The sequence below is a fragment of the Trichechus manatus genome, unplaced genomic scaffold (assembly GCF_000243295.1).
Source record: "Trichechus manatus latirostris isolate Lorelei unplaced genomic scaffold, TriManLat1.0 scaffold00078, whole genome shotgun sequence".
NCBI classification, from domain to species: Eukaryota; Metazoa; Chordata; class Mammalia; order Sirenia; family Trichechidae; genus Trichechus; species Trichechus manatus.
Window position 1 is genome coordinate 10,965,583 of NW_004444014.1, and position 25,908 is coordinate 10,991,490.

General features: G+C 50.3%; 1 protein-coding gene across 50 annotated transcripts in view; it reads left to right on the forward strand.

The window, feature by feature from the left end:
• Positions 1-25,908, forward strand: part of CELF4 (CUGBP Elav-like family member 4) — a 343,629-nt gene that overhangs the window by 193,247 nt on the left and 124,474 nt on the right. For 47 of the 50 annotated variants that reach the window (XM_012556802.1, XM_023735393.1, XM_023735392.1 and 44 more), the window contains exon 4: positions 15,338-15,358. The exons of 2 other annotated variants lie outside the window; for them this stretch is intronic. In XM_012556802.1, coding sequence (XP_012412256.1) covers positions 15,338-15,358 — 21 coding nt within the window. Of the gene's footprint in view, positions 1-15,316; positions 15,359-25,908 lie in introns of all 50 variants that reach the window. One more of the 50 variants, XM_004380899.2, reaches the window with a different exon arrangement.

The window sequence follows — 25,908 nt, forward strand, 5'->3', positions numbered from 1 at the left end:
CCTACTTTAACTGTGAGGAAATAAACTTCTCTTTGTTAAAGCCATCCAATTGTGGTATTTCTGTTGTAGCAGCACTGGATGACTAAGACAGTTACCCATGGTGGTTAGGTCGCAGTGGAGCTTCCAGACTAAGACAGACTAGGAAGAAAGACCTAGCAATCTGCTTCCAAAAATTAGCCAATGAAAACCCTACAGAGCACAACAGAATAGTGTCCGATACAGTGCTGGAGGATGAGCCCCCTAGGTTGGAAGGCATTCAGAATACACAGTGGTCGCAATAATGAACTCCAGCTTACCAATGATTGTGAAGATGTTGTCCATGGGGTCACCAAGGGTCGGAGTCGACTCAGTAGCAGCTATCTACCTGTCTATCTGTCTGTCTGTCTATCTATCTAGTGACTGTGCTAAGAGTTAGACATCAGAGATGAACAATGGAGAGTCCCATCCTTAGGAAGCCAATGGTCTGGTGGGGGGACAGACGTGTAAACAACTCACAGCAATGACAGAGACGTGCGTAGGGGCAGCCCAGCCTGCCCAGCCTGGCAGACAGGACCACATGAACACACACACATCTGTCTGGCACATAGGACCTCGTCAAGCAGTATGGCACCAGGAGGGCCCACCCTGCGTGCAGAGTGAACAGTGCAGGCTTCCAAGGAGAGAGAGCTACTTGGGCAAGACTACCATGGTGAATTCCTGGAGGCATGGATTTAGATGTTCTCCTCGAAGAGTGACAGATTGCCTGAGTATGTGTCTATGTACCTTAGATGGTTAAGGGAAGGTCCCTGAACCCCTGCCCCTTTCAGGAAACAAGTGTGAATTAGAGTCCAGGGGCCTTTTGCTGAGAGGCCTCCCTCTGCCTGATCCTTATGCTTTTGTCTCTGGCCACTTACAGCCCATGATTTAGGGCCCCCTCCCCACATCACCCCTGACCTCTCCTCTCCACAGCCCCTCTCTGGTGGTGGCTCAGGCTGGCCAGAGGAGACCAGATGTGGCTGAGGTGGGAAGCCTCCTGCAGTCTGGGCTGCTGTGACAGCTGACAAAGTTACAAGGATGGGGACATCATGGGGGACGGGTGGCCCTCTCCCTCCAGTGGCAACCCCTCTACTCCATCCCATTAGGATTGATCAGGCTGGGTCAGAAGTCTGCCGGGCCTGCATCAGGCACCTGGAGCTTTCACGATGAGTAATGGCAGTGCCACCACCGTGTGCTCAGCAGCAGCACCCACCCCCTCCACCAGCCCTCGCTCCACCCGTGCCTGTTCCTTTCACCAGCTCCCTCTCACATGTGGCTCTTGTTCTGGCTGTTCACTCATTTGTTCTTTCATTCATTCATTCACTCATTCAGTATTGACTGAGTACCCCCAGAGACTTGTGCTATGTCCACTGCCCCTAGCTGTCTCCTGCTCCCCTGAGACTTTGCCAGGGCCTTGCCCCTGGCAAGTGACACCCTCACGAGCAGCTGGACTCACCACAGTCAACAAGCTCGACTTAACTAGGCCATGTGCCCAGCAGAGGAGAAAACCCAGGAACCACCTGTCTCAGGTTCCTAGTGCTGCTGCTGCAGAAATACCACAGGTGAGTGGCTTTTTTTTTTTTTTTTAATTGTACTGTAAGTGAAAATTTACAATTCAAGTTAGTCTCTCATACAAGAATTTATACATACATTGTCATGTGACCCTAATTGCTCTCCCTATACTGTGACAGCACACTCCTCCTTTCCACCCTGGATTTCCCATGTCCATTCAACCAGCTCCTGACCCTCTCTGCCTTCTCATCTCACCTCCGGACAGAAGCTGCCCATTTAGTCTCATGTATCTACTTGAGCTAAGAAGCACACTCTTCATGAGTATCATTTTATGTCCCACAGTCCAGTCTAATCTTTGTCTGAAGAGCTGGCTTCGGGAATGATTTTAGTTCTGGGGTGACAGAGAGTACAGGGGCCATGATTTCTGGGGTTCCTCCAGTCTCAGTCAGACCACTAAGTCTGGTCTTCTTACTAGAATTTGAGTTCTGCACCCCACTTTTCTCCTGCTCCATCAGGGACTCTCTGTTGTGTTCCCTGTCAGGGCATCATTGGTGGTAGTTGGGCACCATCTAGTTCTTCTGGTCTCAGGCTGATGAAGTCTCTGGTTTATGTGGCCCTTTCTGTCTCTTGGGCTAATACTTTCCTTGTGTCTTTGGTGTTCTTCATTCTCCTTTACTCCAGGTGGTTGGGACCAACTGATGCATCTTAGATAGCCGCTCGCTAACTTATAAGACCCTAGACGGTGAATGGCTTTAAAGAACAGAAATTTATGTTCTTACAGTTTTGGAGGCTAAAAGTCCAAATCAGGGTCTCGGCAGTGTCGATTCCTTCCTTATAGGTAGACCCAGGCATTCCTTGGTTCTTTGGCTTGTAGACAGTCCCCCCATGTCTGTCTCCCTTTTCCATCCCCACCGCGATATGTTCCTATCTCTATGTCTAATCTGCTCTTTTTTTAACTCAGGAGTGATTAGATTTAGAACCCACTCTACTTGTGGTAGAATCTAATTAACATAACAAAGAAAACCCTATTCCCAAACAGGATTACATCCACAGGTAGAGGGGTTAGGACTCCAACACGTATTTTAGGGGGACACCATTTAATCCACAACACCACTCTTAAAGAAACTCCGTTTAGGTGGGGTGAGAAACCCCCATGCACAAAACTGTTAGAAAAGGAGGCCAAGCCTGAGCATGGCCATGAGGTGGCAGGAGGGACAGAGCTTGGTGGGGTGGGGATGACGGGGGTGCCACTGCAGGTCATGGGACTTGGAGGGGGAGAGGGGCTGCCACAAATGTCTCTCAGTTCTCTCATCCCCAAGGGCTCTAGGAAATTGGGGTGTGATGGAATGGAGAACAGAAAGAATCAAGTGGACAAACAGACACACAGCCACACTCCTTTGGGCACCTATGTAACCCACACTGTGTCATCCGGTGGCATTCGTCCATGACATTTGCACCTATACACATAGAAGTGGGGGTGGAGCAAGCATCTTGGAGGGCGTCCTGGGCCAGCAGGTCGGGAAGCACAAAGAGGCAGTCCCCCAATCCCACAGACTGGCTAGTGGAGAGCTGTGGTGGCCACATTCCTGGATGAGGACAGTGCACGCTGGAGCCCTGAGTCCTGTGTAGGAGAAGCCTTGATCCTCACAGCACTCTAAGCCCACACCCCTGAAGGATTCTTGGAGCCCTTGAATGAGCATGAGGGACCCAGGCTGGCTCCTGACAGTGTCCTCGTGTGAGGCAGTCATGAGTGACTCTCCAGGAGGTGTATGTGTGACCAGGGTGGATTCACTGTCATGGACAACAGATTAGGTGTGAGTTGGGTGGAGCGTTTTCCGGTACATGCCTGCTCTAAGTGAGTGAGTGTGTGTGTGTGTGTGTGTGTGTGTGTGTGTGTGTGTGTGTGTGTCTGTGTGTGTATGATGTTCGGGTAACCGTGTGGCTGTAGGATAGACCAGGGTGCGGGCTTATAGGAGGCGACCATATTCAAGAGTGTGTGTGTGAGAGCAAGGGAGTAGAGACATCCGCCACTGCTTGCATGTGCTCACCTCCTCCCTGGGCATCAGGGGTCCAGCCCTAGGGAGCACATCACAGCCCAGCCCCCTCCCGCACACACTTTTAATCGGTTTGGTGTTTTCTTGTCAAGAAGACAAGCTATTTGCTTCCTGAGGATCAGATGGTGATGGATGAAATATAGGGAATAATTAAATTAGCAGTGTAATGGTGGTGCAAACCTCAATTAAAAATATATTTCCATTGTCATAAAGTCTAACCATAAATTTCAGGAGCTCTACATGCCCGTGGCCTGCAGGCTCGGCAGCTCGGCTGGCACCAGGTGGGTGTGTGTTTGGGCAGCTCAAGAGAGGCCCAAAGAAAGGCTGGACTGCTTGAGAGAAACATGGGGATCCACAATTTGAGGGACCCCCACCACAACCCCAGTCTCTGTCCCCGTCACATCTGCAAAAGGGGGTATGTCCCCAACTCTCAATATTGTGTCCCTTCACTTTTTTTTTTTCACTTTAATTGACCATTGGGAACTTTGGGTACAACTCCCTCCCTGCTTCACCAGCTCAGGACCCCAGGCCTGTCCACAGAGGTGCTGACTGCCGCAGGTAACCGTGTGTGAGTGAGGGTCCAGGGAGCTTTGATGGGACCCACCCTCAGGAAGGACCCATAGTCGGCACCCAGGGAATCCCTGCTGACTGTCTTGCATGGACCGCACTGCCCACCAGCGCTCTTCTCATGGACCAGACTCCGGCCCAGCATCCTTTGGAGGGTCCAGGACAGAGAGAGCTGAGGTTCTCCCGGCAGAGGGAGGCGATGGGGCAGGAGGTATTGGAGAAGGTGAGTGACCAGAGGGAGGGGGAGCGAGGCCATGTCTAGGAGGGGCCCTCAGTGTGTGCCTGTGGAGGCCCTGGGAAGGCCCACCTACTCCCACAGAAGGGGGACGCAGCGGCTCCTCCCTCTCATTAGCATTTATTGCCAATAAGTGCTAGTAAGAAGGCCCATTATGCTAATGAATTACAGCTACAGATCTAAGAGGGTGTTGCTGCCTTGAGCTCATTAGACTCTGAGAGGGGCCTCAAGCAGCAGGAAAGTCAGAGAGGTAACAGCGCCCGGGTTAAGTCTGGGCCAGGGCGCCCCGGGTACTGGAGAAGGTAGAAGAGGTATAAGAGGAAAAGAAGGGAGTGAAGAAGAGGAGAAGGAAGAGGAGAAGGAAGAGCCAGAGGCCCAGCCGGGACCCAGGGGCAGGTTCCAGGGGGTGCCTGCCAGCCTGCTGGTGAGGAGAGCATGGTCTGGCCCAGAGGCACCAGCTCAGCTTCTCTGTGGGGCTCAGCTGGCCTAGACCCTCCTTCTGGTATCCCCCTGGCTGCCAGCAAAGTACAAACTAGTCAGAGGGCAGGGACAGAGGGGCAGCCTCTGGCACAAAGTAATGCCCAGCTCAAGAGGAACGTGGGGTCATCTCTCTCCTTGAGCTGCTAGAATCTGTTCCTTGGCTAAGGCCAGGGTCAAAGCAATTCCCACACATCCCCAACCCAGGCTGGAGGGGCCAGGAAGCCCCGGGGTGCAGGCAGACTCAGCCCTGTGAGTGCCATCTCTCTCAGATGCTGCCACTCAGACTAGAACCAAGGAAGCCCAGGACCCGATAAGAGGCGCAGCCCATCATGTTTTCTGCTGGTGCTTCCTTCTTTAGATCACTGAGGAGCGCAAACCTATCCCCTAGGGGGCAATAGAGGCTTTTTCATACAAAGAGAATTCACAGGACCCAACTCTGTACCTGCTCTGAGGTGTGAGAGCAAAGTGAAAAGGTAAGCGTGTAGTTAAGGGTTTCATCTCAGAAACCCTAGAGGGGAAACTGTTTAGGAAAAGAGAAACTATTTAGGACCATAACAGTTAAAGATTATTGAGAAAGGAACTGAATGGTACCTGAATTGTTGTTTTCTTGATAGGCTTGTTTTATAAGACTTTCCAATCTTCTGTTTAATGGCACCACGTTCAAGTTAATTTAATTCAATCAAAAGTTCTATTTTGACTTTTTCTAAGGATAATTAGTGGGAAAGTGTGTGTTCTCACTCTCAGTTAATAGTGTCATCATCTACACGGTCTCCAAATCAGGACAGCTTGGCGTCATCCATGTTGACGCTGCCTCACCAGGCCCTCATCCAATCATCAGACTCCCCTTCCTTCCTCGGACTTACCTCTCACTCCCAGCATTACCTTCTTCCTCCCAGCAGGGCCCAACTCTCTCCCTAGGACCCCTGTTCTAGCTTGGCTCTCCACCACTGAAAGCCAACACTCTCATCTCTCACCCACACCGCCCCACAACGGTCCCTCTAAACCTAAAATGCTCCTGCCATGTTTTGGAGTTCCAGCTCTCAGTGGCTTCACACTCCTTGCTTGTGAAGGTCAGGAAGTCTCCCTCAGCCACATGACTTCTTAGCCCTCTGTATTATTTCCTGGGCTGCTGTAACAGAAATATCACAAGTAGGTGGCTTTAAAGAACAGACATTTATTTTCTCAGTTCTGGAGGCTGAAAGTCCAAATCAGGGTCACGGCCATGTCGACTCCTTCCTTGTCGGTAGCCCTGGGTGCTCCTTGGTTCCTTGGCTTATAGATGATCCTCACATGGATGCTGCCCCTCCCCTATTTGTGCCTGTCTCTGCATCTGATCTGCTCTTTTTATAACCCAGAAGTGATTAGGTGTAGGACACACCCTGTGCCAAGATGGCCTCATTAACATAACAAAGAAAACCCTATTTCTAAATAGGGTCACTCCACAGGTATAAGGGTTAGGATTCCAGCACATATTTTGCGGGGACTCAATTCAATCCATAACACCCTCCCTCATCATTATCTCTGTTCCTTTGTACATTCTGACTTCCCTCCGCAGAGAGCACCTCCATTTACATGGACACCCACACTTCTGGCAAACTCTTGTTTTCTCCTTACCTTCTTCTGATGTCACTTCCTCTGTGAAAGGTAATTATTTGAGCTAATTATTCATTTCTCTAAGCTTCCAGAACACTTGGTTGATTTCAACACACATCACTAATATTGCCATCCTTTTGTACATCTGTCCATCCCACAAGAGCAGGCAGTCCTTGAGGGAGAGACCACGTGACTATCACATAAGAGCATGTAAACTAAAATGGTATTAAAGTAAGAAAGATGAATACTTTAACAGCATATTGTCTAGAAAATATGCCCAAAGCAAACGCCTTCTGTGTTTAGCTTTCAAGGATCTGCTAAGACACACCACCACCACCTGGTGGCCGTGTCAAGAATTGCAAGTTTAGTTTATTGTGAATAACCGAATCCCTAAATTTAAATTTATGAAGTAACAATAAATGTCACACTTGAGCACTATGAAGTATAGCATCTGGGAATAATAGCTTGACTATTTCTTAGTCTGGTAAAATGTGTCAACTGATGAAAATACTTTGGAGAATTGATAAGTGTATATTAAACACATGCCACATGGCTAGTCTCTACCAGGTACTGTGGGCGAGAACTTCCCGTGTAACTGGAGAAACAAGATTCACACATGAAACTATTAGAGAAACATTCAAAACTAAGTATGTGACAGATAATGTGTCGCTGAAAAACTATTCTGGATAGGATACCAGGCAGGGCTTGCTGCACAGGGCAGAGTTTGAAGAATTAGTCAAATGAGAACACAGCCAGTCACTAAGACGGCATTGTGGGAAGTGGGAATTGGAGGGAGGACATATTGGCTCAGATGACTGCTGTTCTGTCTGGTTAACTGGGTTATGACAACAAGTTAAGGTAGGGGGAGGCTACCTTATGCAGCTCCCCCTTCTCTTAGCATCCCCACCACCACCACCACTGCTGAACCCATTGAAAAAGGTCATTAGAGTTTCTTAACAAAAAAATTAAGCCAGACACATAGTCTGCCAAATAAAAGTGTACAAGGGACAAAGGGAAAGCAACTTGGAATGGGGATTGCAGCAAATCTGAGACATATGGTTCTGTACTCATCAGTGACTTTAATGGGGGAAATATGAGGCCACTGAGGAGAGCAGGTCACCCTGGGACAGGCAGACAGAGAGGACTGTGTCACATGGATGGCCTTTGTGGAGGACCAGTCCTGGTCCAGGTAGGAGCAAGTAAATCAGGAGGAGTTCCTTAGTCATTCCCATTACCGGGGAGTGAGAGCTACTGCACCAAGCATGAGGTGGGGGAAGCAGGGCCCACACTGCCCAGCAGAAGTGGCATGTGATGCTCCCTAGTTATTTCTTCTACTTCTTCACTCTGCTCTGTTTCCCGACACCAGCACCCTCTCTGGGCTCTGACTGCTGCTGAGCCCCTTCCCTTGCAGGACTCCTACCTTGGCTTTGAGACCTCGGGCACCAGTAGGAGCCAGAGGCTAGTGTCCAGGGCCTGTGTTCCTAGCCCCTCCGCTGCCAGCTGGCTTTTGTCCCTGCTGACCCCTATCAGGACTGGCCACAGGGCCTGCCCCTCCACCCTGCCCCACCTGCATCTTCCCTCCACATCCCCATTCCAAGTCCCACCACCTTCCTCTCCAGCACTGAGGCCAGCCTGAAGACAGATATTAATGTGCAAATTAGCACAACCCGACTGGGTCCAGATTGCCACTTAGAATTTGCATATTAATAAATGTTTTGTGACAGCATTTAGCAGCTCAGGAAGGACAGAGAGCCTCCCCTCCCCCACGCCATAAGTGAGGTAACAAGACTTGGGAAGCTTCTCTTGTCCTCCTCCCATCACACAACCTACATGACTTCCTTCCATCGATCAATCAGTCTATCTCTGGTACCCCCAACTGAGTATCTCTGCCCAGCCTGGCAATTAGTAGTAGAGAGGCAGGACAAGCTCAGAGCTTGGGAGGGCTATGCAGAGCAGTGGAGAGCAAGCAGTGTGGCCGAGGTATCTGGAAGGGCTGCCTGAGAAGGGGAACCCAGCTGGGCCCCAGGCAGGGCAGGTCTGCTGTGCTCAGGGAGAATTCATTCTTTCCGGAGATCCTGAGAGAGGAGAAGGGCTTGGGAGGCAGCTTGCTCTGATGGCAAGAACACTGGACTGGGAGTCTGAAGCCTGGCTCTGTTGTTGGTGGCAGTCAGAACTTGCGCAGGACATTCATCTCTGTGGGCCTGTTTCCTCTTCGGTAAAATAGGGTTAATACCTGACTTCTCTGCTTCCCGGGACTATCACGGGAATCCAAATAGATAACGGAGGTGAACGTGCTTTGAAAAGAAAGGAGGGCTTTACAGATGCCACATGGCGTTTGGCATGGGAGGAAACAATCCTGGCGCTGTATATTACAGACTTCTGTATTATACATGAACCATCTGGAAAGTAAATATTATGTATAATAGAGTTTTCAGCTGGCTGAGGATTGCCTCTTTCAAGCAACGAAACCTGTAAACTTTCATTTTAACTACTTCGAGTGAACATCTTTGTAACCTACATTCCAAGTGCCCTGTTTTCTGACTCAGTAGCAAAACCTCGCCCAAAGGCTTCCTCCTGACCTGAGTTTGTCTTTATGCAGCGTGGTACTGTCAAGGATACACAGCAGGGGTGGGGCCGTTTCTTCTCCTGCCCCCACCCCAACTGTGTTTTTGAGGTTCTTGTTTCTCTCGGTGGTGTTTGGTCTGCTCCGCCTTGCCTTCCAGACCTCGGCCTTGCAGACCACCTCTTGCCCCTTTTGATTAAATCCAAAACCGATTAGCTCTGATTATGGAAACCAGAATAAGGGAGCTCCGTGCATTCATCCAGGGGTATGTGTGTGCCAGACTGTTCCATGCACTGCTGTAGTTTGTTGCCGTCGAGTTGACTCTGACTCATGGTGACCTTAAGTAAAACAGAATGAAATGTTGCCAGTCCTGTGCCATTTTCATGATCGTTGGCATGTTTGGGTCCATTGTTGTGGCAACTGTGTCCATCCATCTCATTGAGGGTGTCTCTCGTTTTCACTGACCCTCTCCTTTCTAAACATGATGCCTTTTTCTAGTTGCCCTCACTGGGGATGTAGTAGTGCCTGAATCAGGGCACTCAGATTTTGGGAGGAGATTGAGGGAGGTTGTCAACATTGTTTGTAAACTAGCAGTGGATAGCCCTAGAATGGGTTTTCTACGAGCAAAGAGCGCAAAAGTTTTAATGTACGGACCATAAATATTTTACATTTGCTGAACCAGTGAAGGGATTAGTAAACTTTAAGGGCCTTTATGGCCTACTTACTGGTTCTGTGTTCGTTGTGGTCCAGAGTGAGGTAGATGGCTTGCTAGTTGAGCTATAGATGGGCAAGGCAATAATGGCAGGACAGGGTCTTGTTATGAATTCTGTGTAGATGCAGGAATCGGGCCAAGCAGGAGGGAGGGCTGGGGGCCCACAGGAATCTGAGCTTAACCCAGAAGACAGTGGGGGTGCATGAAGGTCTCCCCCATCAGCAAATCAGCCATAAGATGTCATTTGAGCTCAGTCAAAAAACTCCAGATCTAAATCCTACTCTGATCAGTGGTTAGAGATGGAGAGGAATAAGGGACACCACCCCTGCCCTTAGGGACTCCTCAGCCAAATGGTAGAGGCAAGACCCACCTCCATCTCTCATCTTAAGAGAACGTTCATGTGACAGAGTGTTCAGTGCCCTGGGGGACCTGCAAAGCTCCCACCTAAGGAAGCCCACCTACCCTTGGAGCCCCCATATAGTGTGATACAACCTTCAGCATTCCTGGAGCTCAGAGCAGGCAGCCAGGGGGCTTGAGCTGAGCCCAGACAGAAGGTGAGGGCCTCATCCAGTTGTCCTTTAGAGCTCACATGAGAGAGACTTTTTTTTATGATTTTATGATACAATTTCCTAATTGTTTATCTATCTTCTTACTCCAGTGTGGCTCCCTGAAGGCTGGACTGGACCTTATGCATGAGTGTAGGGCCTGGCACCAAGTAGGCCCTCAATACTGGTGGTTGCATGAATGGGTGGATGGATCATGATGGATAGATAGATGATGGATGATGGATGGATGGATGGATGGATGGGTGGATAGATAGATAAATGATGGATGGATGATGGTGGATGGATGGATGATTAAAGGATGGATAAATGATAGATGAATGATGGATGGATGGATAGATGAATGATGGATAGATGGATGATGGATTGAGGATGGATGGATGGATGGATGAATGGTGGATGGATGAATAGATGAATGATGGATAGATGGATGATGGATTGAGGATGGATGGATGGATGGATGGATGAATGGTGGATGGATGAATAGATGAATGATGGAGGGATGGATGGATAATGGATGGATTACTTCTAGAAGAGCGGAGGGAGCAGCAGAGGCCAGGGTACAGAGGAGGACATGAGTGTGGCTTTGGGCATTGGGTAAGGATGGTGTGCAAATTGGCTTGGTGGAAATAGTGGGATAGAGAGGTTGCACACAGATCTTGAACCTGAAGCCCAGGAGAGGAGACCTCAGACCCACATGAGCACTGGGGAAGGCAGAAGTTTCCCCAGAAGGATAGTGGCAGGCAAAGTGGGGGCTTCAGGGACACTTTTTTGGCAAGGTGTGGAAGGCAAGTTCTGCATTTTAACCAGCACCTTCACTGTCATTCCCAAAGGAGAGGAGGTATGTCAGATGGTGGTATTACAGGCAGCTGAGCAGCTGGTCGGAGAGGGAGGTAAGGGCAGGGAAGCATCTTTCTGCATCTCCAAAACCACAATAGTTTTGGGAGGGCCAGCCCCTTGGGTTCAACTCAAATATAGGACAGGATGGGAGGTGGGAAGAGGGCCAAGGAGGATGGAGGCAACAGTCACAAGCTTCAAGGAACCTAAAGTTCTGGCTACAGCTCAATATGGCGCAATGGAAGATTGGCGTGTCTCAGTTATCTAGTGCTGCTATAACAGAAAAACCACAAATGGGTGGCTTTAACAAACAAATTTACTTTCTCACAGTTTTAGGAGACTAGAAGTCTGAATTCAGGGCTTCAGCTCTAGAGGAAGGCTCTCTCTGTCCACTCTGGGGAAAATCCTTGTCTCAGCTTCTCTCGCATTCTTCTTGGCATTCCTTGGAGATCTCCACATGGCATCTATGTTTCCCAATTTGTGCTTACTGGCTTCTGTGCCTAATCTGCTCTTTTCACATCTCAAAAGTGGTTAGGTTTAAGACACACTGTGTACACCCAAATGGGATTACATTCACAGGTACGTCTTTGCTGTTAGCTGCCATCAAATCAATTCCAACTCATGGTGCCCCCATGTGAGCAGAGTAGAACTGCTCCATAGGGTTTTCAAGGCTGTGATCTTTTGGAAACAGATCACCAGGCCTGTCTTCCAAGGCTCCTCCGGGTGGAACAGTAGTCAAGCACATTACCATTTGCACCGTTCAGGGGCTCCTGCATGTGGGTAGGGGTTAGGATTTACAACAGGTTTCGGGGGAACACAATTCAATCTATAACAGTGGGCATGAGATCTGGTCCTGAGCCCATGGTCCCCTAAGACTCATCAACTTTGTGAGTGGGAGGATAGGTCCAGGAGCGAGGGGTCTCTAAGCAGGAAAGCAACATGATTTCCCTTTGCCTCTCTCCTGCACCATGCACCAAGCACCCGAGGGAAAGATGGAGAGGGCCAAGAGTGGGTCCCAGGGATCTCTCAGACACTCTCTCAGGAGATCTCCAATAATAGCCCCTCTCAGAAGAGCCCTTTCAAGCTCTGCCTATGTCCCAGCACAGGTAGGAAGTCCTTCCCTGAGTCTGACCCTCATCCCTCTTGATGCAGTTGTGAGTAAGGAAGCAGAAGAAGCCCAGTGTGAAGCACTAGAAGACAGAGCTCAGAATTTCTTACAATGTCTCTAGGGTGAGAGGACTTTGAAGGACTTTTCTGGCCTCACTGGGACCCCAGATCTTGCCAGTTCATTCAGGAGCAAAGGACTGTATTTTTTTTTCTCATGGCCTCTTATTTGTGATGCCAGAGCTGGCCATTATGGAGGTGATTAAATTTAAAGACACTGCAGTAAACTTCAGCCTACAAAAGGCAGCCAGCATCATTAACACGTAATTGGAAGCTAAGCTTAATGAGGTAAGACAGAAAAAATCATACCCACGGTCCCTTTTAGAACGGCCACCCCACCTCGACTCCCACGTACTCCCTCAGTAGCATTGGCCATCGGTTGGGGTGTCGGGGAACAATCAAAGCCACCCCCAGGGCCAAAGAGAGAGAACAGGGTGAAGACAACCCCTGTCCCAGGGAACCCATCATCCATCCTTCCATCCATTCCTCCACCCAACTACTTCATTCAACTAATATTTATGGAGCTCTGCCTATGTGCCTGCCCTGGGCCAGGCCCTGGGGGACAGAGGTGGGTAGTTGCACAAGGCCCTGCCCTTCTAGGGTATACATCTAAGGGCCTGTTTTGTGTTCCTGAACCCCCCCTGTGCTGCCCCCCAGGGCCATGCACCCCACAGCTGCTCCCTCTCTGGTCAGGGCAGGGCAGGCCTGACTGTGTTGTTCCTTAGCTGATCCTCTAAGACCTATTTTCCCACCATTTGCGGGTTTTAATAAAACCCTAAAAAATAAAAGCATGGTTTACCCCCAAGTGCTATTTCCCTTTGATTTGGAGGTTATAATATCTATGTGTTTATTTCACGGAAATGAATGCTTCCAAGGGACTTGCTTTTTGCGAGTGTTTTCTGATTTATTCCCTCTCCGCGCACTAAGAAGGATGCGGTTGTTAATAACAATAACGCCGCCCATCTTAGAGCACTCTGCTTTTCGAGGCATTTTAAAATCCATTATCCTATTTAATAGAATTGTGGACTCACGGGGAAATTGTCAAGTGGAGGGAATTTGTCCTTGGCCAGCCCCGCAGCCCTCTCAGTGCCCACTCCCACCCTGGGCTCCTGCTTCTCTTGTCCAGCTGCCCCGGCCCCTGCAGGACCACTGCTGGCCACACCGCACATCTTCAACCCAAGGGGGCTGAGCATTGCAGCAGGGCCTTCCTCTCCCAGCCTCTGCCCAACACATGGTGCTCTCAGGAGAAGGGCTCAGGCACGGGGCTGATGGGGGCAACACCCCGTGCCTACTTTGCCCCTGGGTAAGGGGGAACAGGCTGAGTGGGAGCTGACCTCTTCAGTTTCTTAAAGAGGGAACAAGAGTGTGGCTGTCTTCCCTTCCCCAGCAGGGCTTCCGGAAGCCCAGCCTCCCTTATTTGGGAGTGCTCGGAGGAGAGGCCCAGCTCCCTCTCAGGAACCCCCTCTCCCTTGCCTTTGGGTTCCTTCTTCTCCCTTATCTTTTCCTCCCTAACACCACATCGCCCCTTATCCCTCAGCCCTTTCAGCTCCTTCCGCTCCTCCTCTTCCTCTCCTCTGTGCGCAGGCCTATTCTTCCCTCTTCCCCCCTTCCAGTATCCCAAACCCCTACTCCTCAAACCACACCAGCCCTCCACCCCTGCTGCCCCCTCACCCCGCCCCAGGGTGAATGAATTCTCCTTCCTAGCTGGGCAGCACCTTCTCAGACTAGGCTGGGGTGGGGGACGGGGGGAAGACCCCTCTACACCTCGGACCCCAGAGGCAGGATTTGGCCTGAGTCACTCGAGCCAGCCGCGTGAACGCACCTGTCTTTTCCAACAGCCCCGTCCCAGGCAGCGGGTTGTAAGTGGGGTTTGTGTATGTTTCTCATTCTCTCCATTAGCTCCCGTGGCTGTCTCCTCAGTGCCGCCCCTTCGTTTCCAATGACTTCAGAGCCCACCTGGACCCTGAGCTAGTCATCTGGACCTTAAACCGGGTGGGCGGCTCCTGGAGGTCTGTCCTCAGTCGTCCTTCTCATCAGGACCTTCCCAGGAAGCCTGTTTACCTGACAGCTCCTTTCTCCCCTCCTCCTCTCTTCCTCTCCCCACAGTCTCCCTCTTCTCTCCCTCGCCTTCTCTAGTCCTCCCCACTTTGTCCTGTTCCTGCTCCTTTCCTTTCTTTTATTTCTCCTTTTTGCTTTAATTATCTCCTTCTTTCCTCCCTCCTCCACCTCCCCTACCCCTCTCACCTCCGCCCCCATCGTGCCCACTTCCCCCACTCCCCTGGACCCTTCCTCCCACAGAAAGCAAACCCTCAGGATAGAAACCCAGATGGACCCACGAGGTGAAGGATCCCTGGTGGCATAGCAGTTAAGCGTTCAGCTGTTAGCCATTGGTTTGAACCCGCCCAGCAGCTCAGAGGGAGAAAGACCTTGCAATCTACTCTGGTAAAGATGACAGCTTAGAAAAACCTGTGCGGCAGCCCTACTCTGTCACATGGGGTTACTATAAGTCGAATTGACTCGAGGGCACCTAACAACAGCAATAAGGGGCTATCTGCTCTGTCTTCAGTTTGAGCAGAGCTCCCACAAGGAGCCCACATCAGGATTTGTCCGACAGGAAGTGAGCTTGGATATGCCCAGACTCCCCCAGCCTGGGGAAGAAGAGCCTGCCCTCCCCCTGCATCCCGAAAGGTGAGCCAGGCAAGCACTGTGGCCTCTTTGCAGGGGCCCCCTTGGCCTTCCTTGCCCACTTTCCACCAAGGCAGGGCCATACCCCGGGACTCGTTTTCTCCAGCCCAGAGCCCCAAGTCCCTGGGATGATGCATTTTGGCACAACAGAAACAGCAAAACAAAACAAAAACCTGTTGCCATCAAAACAAAAAACTGCTCCATAGGGTTTTCTTGGCTGTAATCTTTATGGAAGCAGATCGCCAGGCCTTTCTTCCACAGCACTACTGGGTGGACTCCAACCACCAACCTTTCAAATAGTAGTCAAGTACAAACTATTTGTGCTACCCAGGAGAGAGGGCCTGTATTGCAGTCAAGTCCTCTCACAGCCTTCCTGGGGTTCTCCAGCCCCAGCATTGTAGACAAGGAAGCCTTTAGGCCCAGAGGAAGGCTGAGCTCCTGCCAGAAGAATTGGAGAGGGGGGAACACACCTGGGGCAGACACAGAGCTGCAGAAGAAAGCTATCAGTGGGCATGGGTGTAGTGTGTGCAGGGACATCAAGGTGGCCAGCTGGGTTGCAGGAGGTGACACTGCTTGGGGCAGATTACAGAGGCTTCATATGCCAGGAAGGAGGACTGAGCTCGACTCATTGGGGGTCAGGGAGCCATAGGAGCTCCTGAGAGGTAGGTGGCCCTGAGAGGGACATGGGCCGGAGAAGTGGGAGGCTGCTGGGTCCTGAAAGAGTTGGCTTGAGGGTTGTCCTTGAAGGGGAAAGGGTAAGGGCTCGGGGAGGAAGCAGAGGTGGAAGGGGCAGCGTGAGGCCACTGCAGCAGCCCGGATGGATGTTTCAGGTCCCTCCTCATTAAGAACCCCGTCTCTGCTTGTGACTCACCTGCCCACGAGCTTGTGCTCAGTAAAGGAAATTGATTACTTTCCATTGCAATTAACATCTTGTCCTGGGTCACATCGTTAGGATAATTTGTGACAGGAAAAGCAAAGGAACTAGCTACCAGGTAATAAGGTTCTTGTGGACCCAATTAAAGAGACACACAGGGAGGGGCTGGAGTAGGTAAGTTTCCCCCAGGACAGAGCATAGTGCCTGGGGGGAATGGGGGACGGTCATCAAAAACAGTGTTTGTAGGGTGAAAGAGTAGGGGAGCTTGGCTGTGGCCCCTGTTCTGTCTCACAAACTCAGGCCTCTAGCTCCGCGGAGCCTCGGTGGGCAGCATTCTGGGGCACTGGGCTGCACACTGAACACACACACAGTCACACACGAGTTTGCATCCTGGCTCCACCACTTACCAAAGCCACTTGCCCGTTCTGTGCCTTAGTTTCCCTATCTGCAGAGGTGTGGCAAGATTAAATAAACTGCCGGGTCAAGCTTGTTGTACACGGTCGTCTCTGGGTGATTTGTGTATCCCTCCCGTGCTAGGCCACAGCTGAGTCTGTGGGGGGCTCCACTGGGTGTGCCCCCTGAGCTGGCTGAGGGGCCCAGCCCTGCAGGCCTTGGGGTAACCCAGCTGCATGTCCAAGAGCTGTCCAGATGGCTCTTTCTCCTGAAAGCTCATTTCCTTCGGTGTTCTTCAACCCCATCAATAAGCACTTTTGTAAAACCCCCCAAAGTTACCTTTGCAATTCGTTTGTTTGCCATGTGGGCATATTTATGGCAGATGTCTGTATAAATATTTATACTCTGTGGTAAGGAGGTTTTGGAGGTCACACCACACACACACACACACACACCACTGCCTCACTCTGGACATAGCCAGCCCTGCTCCCCTCTTCCGGGGCCAGCTGGTCTGTGCTAGGCCTGGGATGGTCAGTGGATGAGTGATGGTCATCCCATACACACACTCAACCTGAAGATACACATCAAAGGCCAGACAGGCTCACACGCCACAAACACACTGCTCCCACAGACAGGAACACGCAGCCATGCACATACCACCATCCAACTCCCAGAGTGCCCACATGCCTGACACTGTGCTAGGAGTGGACCTGGACCATGGCATCCTCACAGCAACCTGACAGCTCATGCCATCCCCATTTTACAGATGAGGGGGCCACAGCTCAGAGAGGCAGGGCCACTAACCCCAAGCTGCACAGCCAGTAGGAAGCACAGAGGAGACTGGAACTCAGTGTTATGTAAGCACGTGTCTCCACTCTGTGCCTCTAGTCTTCTTCACCCTCTCCTGGGGAAGAAACCAGGCAAGATGGGACAAAGTGGTCTTTTGGAGGCCGTTCCGTCACAGAATTAATTCAGAGCCATCACCTGAGACTTCCAGAGCACCTCGTGAGTGCCCTGCCCTGTACTGTGTACATGTGGGGCACAAGACCAGGGAGACCCCACTTCTGCACGCTGCATGTGATTGTCAGTACTCAGGATCTGACCACCTGCAGAACAGGCAGTGAGCCCTGTGGGTTGCCAGTGATGGGTCATTATGAGAAGGTGGAGATCAGAGAGGAGGGGCAAGTCTGGAGGCTTCTTGCAGGGTAGGGCACAAGGGTTTCTGGCCATGGGAGTTCAGAGCTGGATTGGGCCAGGGAGGCAGTTGTTGTAGAGAGGAATCCAACTCTTGGCAACCCCATGTATATAAGAGTAGAATTGTGCTCCATGGCTGACTTTTCAGAAGTAGATCACCAGTCCTTTCTTCTGAGGCACCTCTGGGTAGACTCGAATCCCCAATCTTTTGCTTAGCAGCCTAGCACATTGACTGTTTGCACCACCCAGGGACTTGGACTGGAGGGAAAGGACGTCAAAGTGGAGGTGAGCAGCGTGAGCAAAGGTGGACACAGGATCGAGACACCCATGCCCTTTGCAGGCCAGCTGGGCAGGGGGCTCACAGTGGGACCGCCCACCTGTAGAAATTAGTTTCATTGAGCCTTGAGGGCTGGACTGAGGGAGTAGGCGACGTGAGGTGAGAGCCTGCAGGGAGCTTCTCGGCAGAGCTAAGATGAACAGAGCAGCTCACTAGCTTGGCAAGGCTGCGGGCAGGGCCATCTCCCCTGCCCGAGAACTGTTGTAGATTTGGGTAACGGAGCACACTCCCAGTCCATCACTCACCTCCCACAGTCTCCGCTCAGATTTTTCATTTGGCAAGAGCTCATGTATTGTGGCTCATCACTCCCTGATATTATTGTTCGATTAAAGTGCATCTTTAACCAGGTGGCTCTAGATCATCAGCCTTCTGGGAGCCCTTGGGCAGCGTGCCAGAGGCTGTGGTGTTGGGAGTAGCTCCCTCACCTGCCCACTTGGGCCCCTCATGGCCCTCCTGCAGGACAGGCCTTGCACCTGGCAGGAGCACTGGTACATGGGATGCCCTTGCCCTCGGCACCTGGCTGGCACAGCGCGCTCCCTACTCCCCTCTGCCTCACTGGATCTGACCCATCTCGGCCCTTCAGACTCCTCCTACCAATAGCCCCTTCCCTTAGAGTCTGAACCACCATCCGACCCTGGGCAGGGAGGTATTGAGACGCAGCTGGCTCTGTGCCTCAGTTACCTCATCTGTAAAATGGGTATTCTAAGTGCCCCTCTCCCAGGGTGGTGGTGAAGATGGAGTGAGTAAATATCGGTGTCTGCTAATCACGGATAATGTTTATCATCACTATTGCTGTGTTATTGTTCTTTTTTCCAGTAAAGTTCCTCAAGGAAAGAGAGGTTCTTTCAGGCCCAGAGCAGAAGTCTGGGCCTGCGAGAGGTCTCCCTCAGGTGATTGATCTGGGCTGACCAGGTGGGGCTCTGAGCCAGCAGTGAGAAGGAACAGTCTCCTTCGAGACTCAGACATGGGAAACCAGGGGTACATGGCTCTGCCTTAAAAGATGGGGTCAGTCAAGGGCAGTCTCCCCAGGCCATCCTGACATCCCCACCTGTAAAATGAGAGTCATCTTTCCCCCGCGGACCTTCCTGGCTGGGTGTGAGGTGTAGAGGGGATAATATCTGTGAAAGCACTTGAAGTTAGCAGGTAAAGGGAAGGTAATACATGTCTGTTGCTGAGTACAGAATCCCTAACTCCTGTCTCCTTGGCTCTTCTTCTTCCTCTGGCACCGCCCCTCCCCCGGCTCTCGGAACACCACACCAGCTCACTGGCTCAAGCAGGACCCTGCCCATGAGAGAACGCTTCCCTTTCCTAGAGTCTATTATCTACCATAGGTCCCTGAGTGGCGCAAATGTTTCGCACTCAACCACTAACCTAAAGATTGGCAGTTCAAACCCACCCAGAGACACCTCAGAAGAAAAGCCTGAAGATGTCTCTGTAAAGGTTACAGCTAAGAAAACCCAACGGCGCAGTTCTCCTCTGTAATACGTGAGGTCACCATGAGTCGGAATCGACTCTATGGCAACAGGTTGGTTTGGGGTTGATCATCTACCTTAATGTTTTTACCAAACTCCAACTGCACATTAAAGAAGAAAGAAAGAAGCATAAGCTTACGAGCGTTGGACTGTGCTGCCTCCAAACCAGCCTATGATCTCCCTGGCCCCAGGACCTTGTTCCCCCTGCCTGTGAATCAGGCATATGCCTCGGTCACTCTTATGACTCTACACCCAGGGCCTGGGCACTGTTTGAGGACTGCTCCAACCCTTCTGGGGCTGTTTTTATTCCATCCTGGGCCATCCCTTTGGGAATGAGCCTTCCTTGGTCACGCTCATTGGGCGTAGCAGAGGGCCATGCCTTTCCCCACCCAGCTTCTGAGAGCCCAGTTCCTATTAGCAAGACCATGCCTCTTCTCTGTCTTTCCCTCAAGCCAACAACAAATGAAGAAACCCCATACTATAAACATAGAATTACCATAGGACCCAGCAATTCCACTCCTAGGTATATACTCAAAAGAATTGAAAGCAGGAACCAGCACTGTTCACTATAGCTCAAGGGTAGTTACAACCCAAGTGTCTATCAACAGATGAATGGATAAACAAAAGGTGGCATATGAACACAATGGAGTATTATTCAGCCTTAAAAAGGAATGAAGTTCGGATACATGCTATGACATGGATGAATCTTGAAAACATTATGCTAAGTGAAATAAGCCAGATATAAAAAAACAAATATCATATAATTCCACTTATATGAAATATCTAGAATAGGTAAATGCATAGAAACAGAAAGTAGATCACAGGTTACCAGGAGCAGGGGAAAGGGCGGAATGGGGAGTTATTAATTAAGGGATACTGGGTTTCTACTTCTTCTTGTTGTTATTGCGTGCTGTCGAGTCAATTTAGACACATAGTGACCCCATGTGACAGAGTAGAACTGCCCCATAGAGTTTTCTAGGCTGTAATCTTTACGGAAACAAATCACCAGGTCTTTCTCCAACGGAGCCCCTAGGTGGGTGGAAACAGCCAACCTTTCGGTTAGCAGCCAAGCGCTTAACCATTGCACCACAGGGCTCCTTGAGTGTCCGTTTGGGGTAATGAAAAGTTTTGGAAATAGATAGTAGTAACAGTTGCACAACACTACAAATGTAATTAATAAATTGTACACTTAAAATTGGTTAAAATGGCCATTTTTATGTTGAACATATTTTGCCACAATAAATTTTTTCAAAAAGAAAAGAAAACTCACACTAGGATCCTGGCATTGTTCGGTGAGTTTTTCATTAAGTGGATCATGAGGGGCTTCTAGGTTTTCAGGCTGAGAACCTGCATGGGAAGGAAGAGCTGTTGACTAGGGAGTGGAGTGGCCACAGTCCTGGAGAGAGAAGACCATGAGGAGCTCACTCCTCTGTGAGGGCCGATGCACACCCTCAGAGGCCAGGGTCAGGGGGCCCCTGGTCAGTAATCAGGCCCCAAGGACCCACAGAGCACCCTCAAGACCTTGACACCCTGGGGACCACTCCAGGGCTGGTGCATGATTTTTTCAGCTTTTTGCTACCTGTTCCTAGCATGGCTGATAAATGTTTGTTGACCGAATTCTTGGTAAATAATCTTTGGGGAATACGGAAAATGGTAACAGTGCCCTAGAGCCTGAGAGACACACGCAAGTCTGGTTTCCACCAAAGAGAGAAGGGGAGTTCCCTAAACGACAGACCAGTGAGTATGTGTCAATCCTCAGCAAGATTCTAGAATAGATGTCAGGGCAGTGCCTAAAGAAAGAAGCAGTGGTCCTTGGGATCCACCAGGGGCTCCCCAAGAAGTCAAGCCAGACGACTTGTTGCTTTCACTGACTGGTCAGTTTGAGTTCTGTGACCCCACCTGCATAACGCTCCCCCCACCTCCCGACCCACCCCGTCCCAGCAAGTTTTTCTCATGAGGATCTTGTGGGCAATTAGGGGATAATGGTCTGGATGACAGAGTAATCAGATTGGTGCATAACTGGTTGGAGACCTGTTCCTAATGTGTAGTGGTAATTAAGCAGGTTTCAAACTAGGGAGATGTCTCCAGATAAAGAGCTGCCTCTGCCCTGGATCTTGCCCTAATCTACATTTTTATCAATGACTTGGCTGAAGAAGACATGTCAGTCAGACTGACTGAATTTTCAGTTGACTTGTAGCTGAGAGGAAGGGTACCTCCATTAGATGACAGAATAAGAGTACAAAAAAGATCTCAGCAGAGCGAGGCAATGGGTATAATCTAACAAGATAAAGTTTAATAAGGAGAAATGTTGGGCCTTTCACCTGGAGCCAAAAATCTAGCTGCAGACACATAGAAAGGACAAGATGTGGCTTAAAAGCAGCTGCTGCTGTCAAGGGAGGTGCCTCTGTTGACAAGTCAATATGAGTCTTCAGCAAAATGTGGCTGCCCTGAGACCTAACTGCACCTTAGGCTGTATTACAGAAGTGTGATACCTAGGAGGGAGGTGGGAGTCCCACTCTGAGGGGTGCTGTTCCAACCAGTTTTGGGAACCACTGGGAGGTCAGGTAAAAACTGTATTCGGAGAAGAGTGACTGGGCCAGAGGAAGACTTTACGTGTATGATACATGACACATGGTTTAAGAAAGCAATACTGTTATTCCTGGGGAGGACCAACTAGGAGAATGCTTGTTATGGATTGAACTGTGTCCCCCAAAAATGTGTGTCACCTTGGCTAGTCCATGATTCCCAGTATTGCGTGATTGTCCACCATTTTGTCATCTGATGTGATTTTCCTACGTGTTGTAAATCCTACCTCTATGATGTTAATGTGGCAGGATTAGCAGCAGTTATGTTAATGAGGCAGGGCTCAATCTACAAGATCAGGTTGTGTCTTAAGCCAATATCTTTTGAGATATAAAAGAGAGAAGCAAGCAGAGAGACACGGGAACCTCATACCACCAAGAAAGAGCATGTCCTTTGGACCCGGGGTCCCTGCACCGAGAAGCTCCTTGACAGGGAAGATTGATGACAAGGACCTTTCCCCAGAGCCAATGGAGAGAGAAGGCCTCCCCCTGAAGCTGGCACCCTGAATTTAGACATCTAGCCTACCAGACTGTGAGAGAATAAATGTCTGTTTGTTAAAGTCATCCACTTGTGGTATTTCTGTTATAGCAGCACTAGTTGACTAAGACAATGGTCATTCATGGGCTGTTGTTGTGAGTTGCGGTTGAGTTGGCTTCAGCTCATGGCGACACCATGTACAGCAGAACAAAACATTGCCTGGTTCTGCACCATCTTCATGATGTTGGTATACTTGAGTCCACTGTTGCAGCCACTGTGTATTTTGAGTGTTCAACCTAGGGGATGCATTTTCCAGCACCATATCGAGCAATATTCTGTTGTGATCCATATTATTTTAAACAATATTTTATTGTCTTTTTGGTGAAGGTTGACACAGAAGTTTAGGTTCCCAGTGAACCATTTCTACACAAATTGTTCAGTGACATCTCCACAGTGTGTGCACATTCTCATTATTTCCATCCTGGTTGTTCTATTTCCATTAATCTAGTTTCCTTGCCTCTTTACATTTTCATCTTTGTTTTGCAATAATTGTTGACCATTCAGTCTCGTATAGGCGATTTTTTAAAGGAGCACGGTACTTATGGGTGATATTCACTATTTTGTGAGCCAGTCTGTTATTTAGCTACAAGGTGGTTCAAGGTTTGAAGAGTATCTCAGGGCAATAGTCTCGGGAGGTCCTCCCATCTCAACCAGTCCAGTAGGTCTGGCTTTTTCTTTGTTTGCTGTTGTTGTTTAGAAATTGTATCCCTGATTAGAATGGTCAGTAGTGGTAGCCAGGCACCATCTAGTTCTTCTGGTCTTATGGTAGATGAGGCTGTGATTCATGTAGACTATTTGTCCTGTAGACTAGTTTCTTCTTTGAGTCTTTGGTTTCCTTCTTTCTCTTTTACTCTGGACAAGTAGATGCCAGTGGTTGTATCTTAGATGACAACTCACAAGCTTTAAAGACCCCACACACTACTCACCAAACTAAGATGTAGAACATAACTTTATGAACTATATTATGTCAGTTAACTGAGACGTTCTATGAAACAATGGTCCTAATCCTTCAAATCCAGAAAACCAATCCCACGAGGTGTTTGATTATATCTATGAAGTATCCTTAATTGTGCCCCCTATGTGCTTTACTACATCCATACACATATATATGTGTGTGTGTGTGTGCGTGTGTGTGTGTGTGTGTGCATACAGTCACATAGATACATATACACCATAAGGTTTTCATTGGCTAATTTTCAGAAGTAGGTAGACCTCCAGACCTTTCTTCTTAGTCTGACTTAGTCTGGAGGCTCCACTGAAACTTGTCCACCATGAGTGACCCTGCTGGTATTTGAAATACCAGTGGCATAAATCCAGCATCATAGCAACACTCAAGCCACCATAGTAGGACAAATTGACAGATGGGCAGCATTCAAGGGCAGTCCCATGGAAAAGAGACTAGGTTTGTTTCCTGTGGCCCCAAAGGACAAAATGAGGGTCACTTAATGGAAACTACTAGAAGTCAGATTTCAGGTAAACGTGAAAAGCATGCTAGATTTCACTGTTGTACAAAGGCTACTTGGCCACAGTTGTGGGGTTAAGGTACTGTAGGTAGATGAATCGGATACCACAGAGCAGGAGTCATTTAATGGGGATCTATAGTTAAGACATAGAGAGGCTGAATGGCCCCAAAGTTCCCTTGTAAATGAGCCTGGGTTCTGCAATTCCCACCAGGTGTGGAGAAATCCCAGTGGCATCGCCACCCTGCCACATGACCTCCAATAACATCTGAGACCCCGGTGGGTGGGGCTGGTGGGAAAAGCAGAGCGCCCCTCACGCCAAGCAGCAGAGCTAATCCATTAGAAATATAACCCAGCGAAGGTGGAATGGCCCCTGCCCTAGCTGGAGAGAGGCAGCCGTCCTCTCCCGCCCCTCATCAGGCTCAGAAGGAGGAATGAACAGGCTCTAAGCCAAGAGAAGCTTTCTGGGATGGAGACTATTGAACTGGGAGCTTGGAGCCACAGCAGACCTCAGCTTGCAGACCTCGGGGAGCCAGGGGTCCTCTGTTTTCAGGCAGTGGATACCTTCTGCTTAGAAGGAGCGTTTGGCTGAGGCGAGCCAGAAGGCCCCTCTGAGGAGAGGGAACAAAGTCCACTCAGTCTCAGCTCAGTGGAGGCGAGCAGGGGAGCTGATGCTTCCCACCATTTTCCGCAGCCCAGAGTCCCAGAGCTCGGTGAAGCATGCAGGGATCTCATGCAGGGGCAGAGCTCGCTGTGCTTTCCCTGGCCAGTGTCTCCTGAGACCTGACATCTAGGGGTCAGCATGGTCCTCAGGTAATGGCTGGGCGAGGGCTTGGGTCCCACCAGACCCGAGACTGAGCCCAGCCTCCCACCACCCCATCATATGCTGCAGTATGCTGGGGGAGACAGTTACACATCTGGGTGTCTGTACCCTATGGTGGAAGCTGCAGTCAAGGGAAGGAGGCTCAGCAGCTTGGAGGGGCTGGGGAGGAGGCAGGGGATTTGCAGCTCCCTGAGGCAGTATCTCGAAATGAACTTCAGCTCAGCTTTGCCAATCACCCCAGCCTGTCCTTCTCTCCCCTCCCCATTCTAGAATCTACCTTAGAGCTGCCCAAGCAAGCACTCAGCCCCCAGAAGGCAGATGATCCTGAGGTCGGGAGTGCCTACGGACTAACATGCCCACCCTCCCAAACAGGGACACCCAGACATTCACCCAGGGTCCTCATGGCACGTGCTTGAGCTCTCACACAGATGGTGCAAGCCCACCTGCACAGCCACAGCACACAGACGTCCACAGGTGTGAATGGGCAGCTCACACACTTGAGGGTGGGGAGGAGGGTGTTGTGGCTGCCTACTCCCTCCACGCCAAGATGGCCCCAAACCCTGGAGTCAGGCTGGAAGAATGACTTGGCCAGCTGAAAGTGACAGAAGCTGGCCACCAACATGGGGAAGGAGGAAGTTTGATGGCAGAAAACTGGATTTGAAATCAAACCAGGCCCCTGGGAAGAGGAATGGTCAGTGATTGCAGTGGCCAGGATGGGGTGGGACCTTGGCACGGGTGATGGAAGCTGAGGCCAGCTGGGAACCAAGGGGGACAGCCCCTTCCTCCACCCTCCCCTGGGGAGCCCCCAGGCCCTGCTGTGTGCTGTTTCACTGTTGGGGGAGGCTCCAGACCCAAGGGTCAGATAGGCAGGAAGCGCTGAAAGAGAAGATTCTGCAAACAGAAGTATGAGAGCACGAGATAGAACCGCATCGGAGCTGTGGTCAAGAGTAGGGAAAATGGCAGGGGGGAGGAGAGGATCCGGCTGAAGACGGAGGTGGGGTCAGATGCTGGATTCGTCAGCATTGTGCACAAGAGGAAAATCAAAACTCACAAAGTTGGGTTGGGAGGCAGGAGAAGGTGGAGTTCTCACCTGATAGAATGATGCATGAATAGATGAATGCATGCATGCCTGCATCCTGGGGCATAGTACAGGGCACATATCCCCATGAGTCCCAATCAACTCGATGGCAATGGGTTTGGTTTTTTATCCCCATACCCATTCTCACCTGGAGTCACTGAGACCCAAATGACCCTG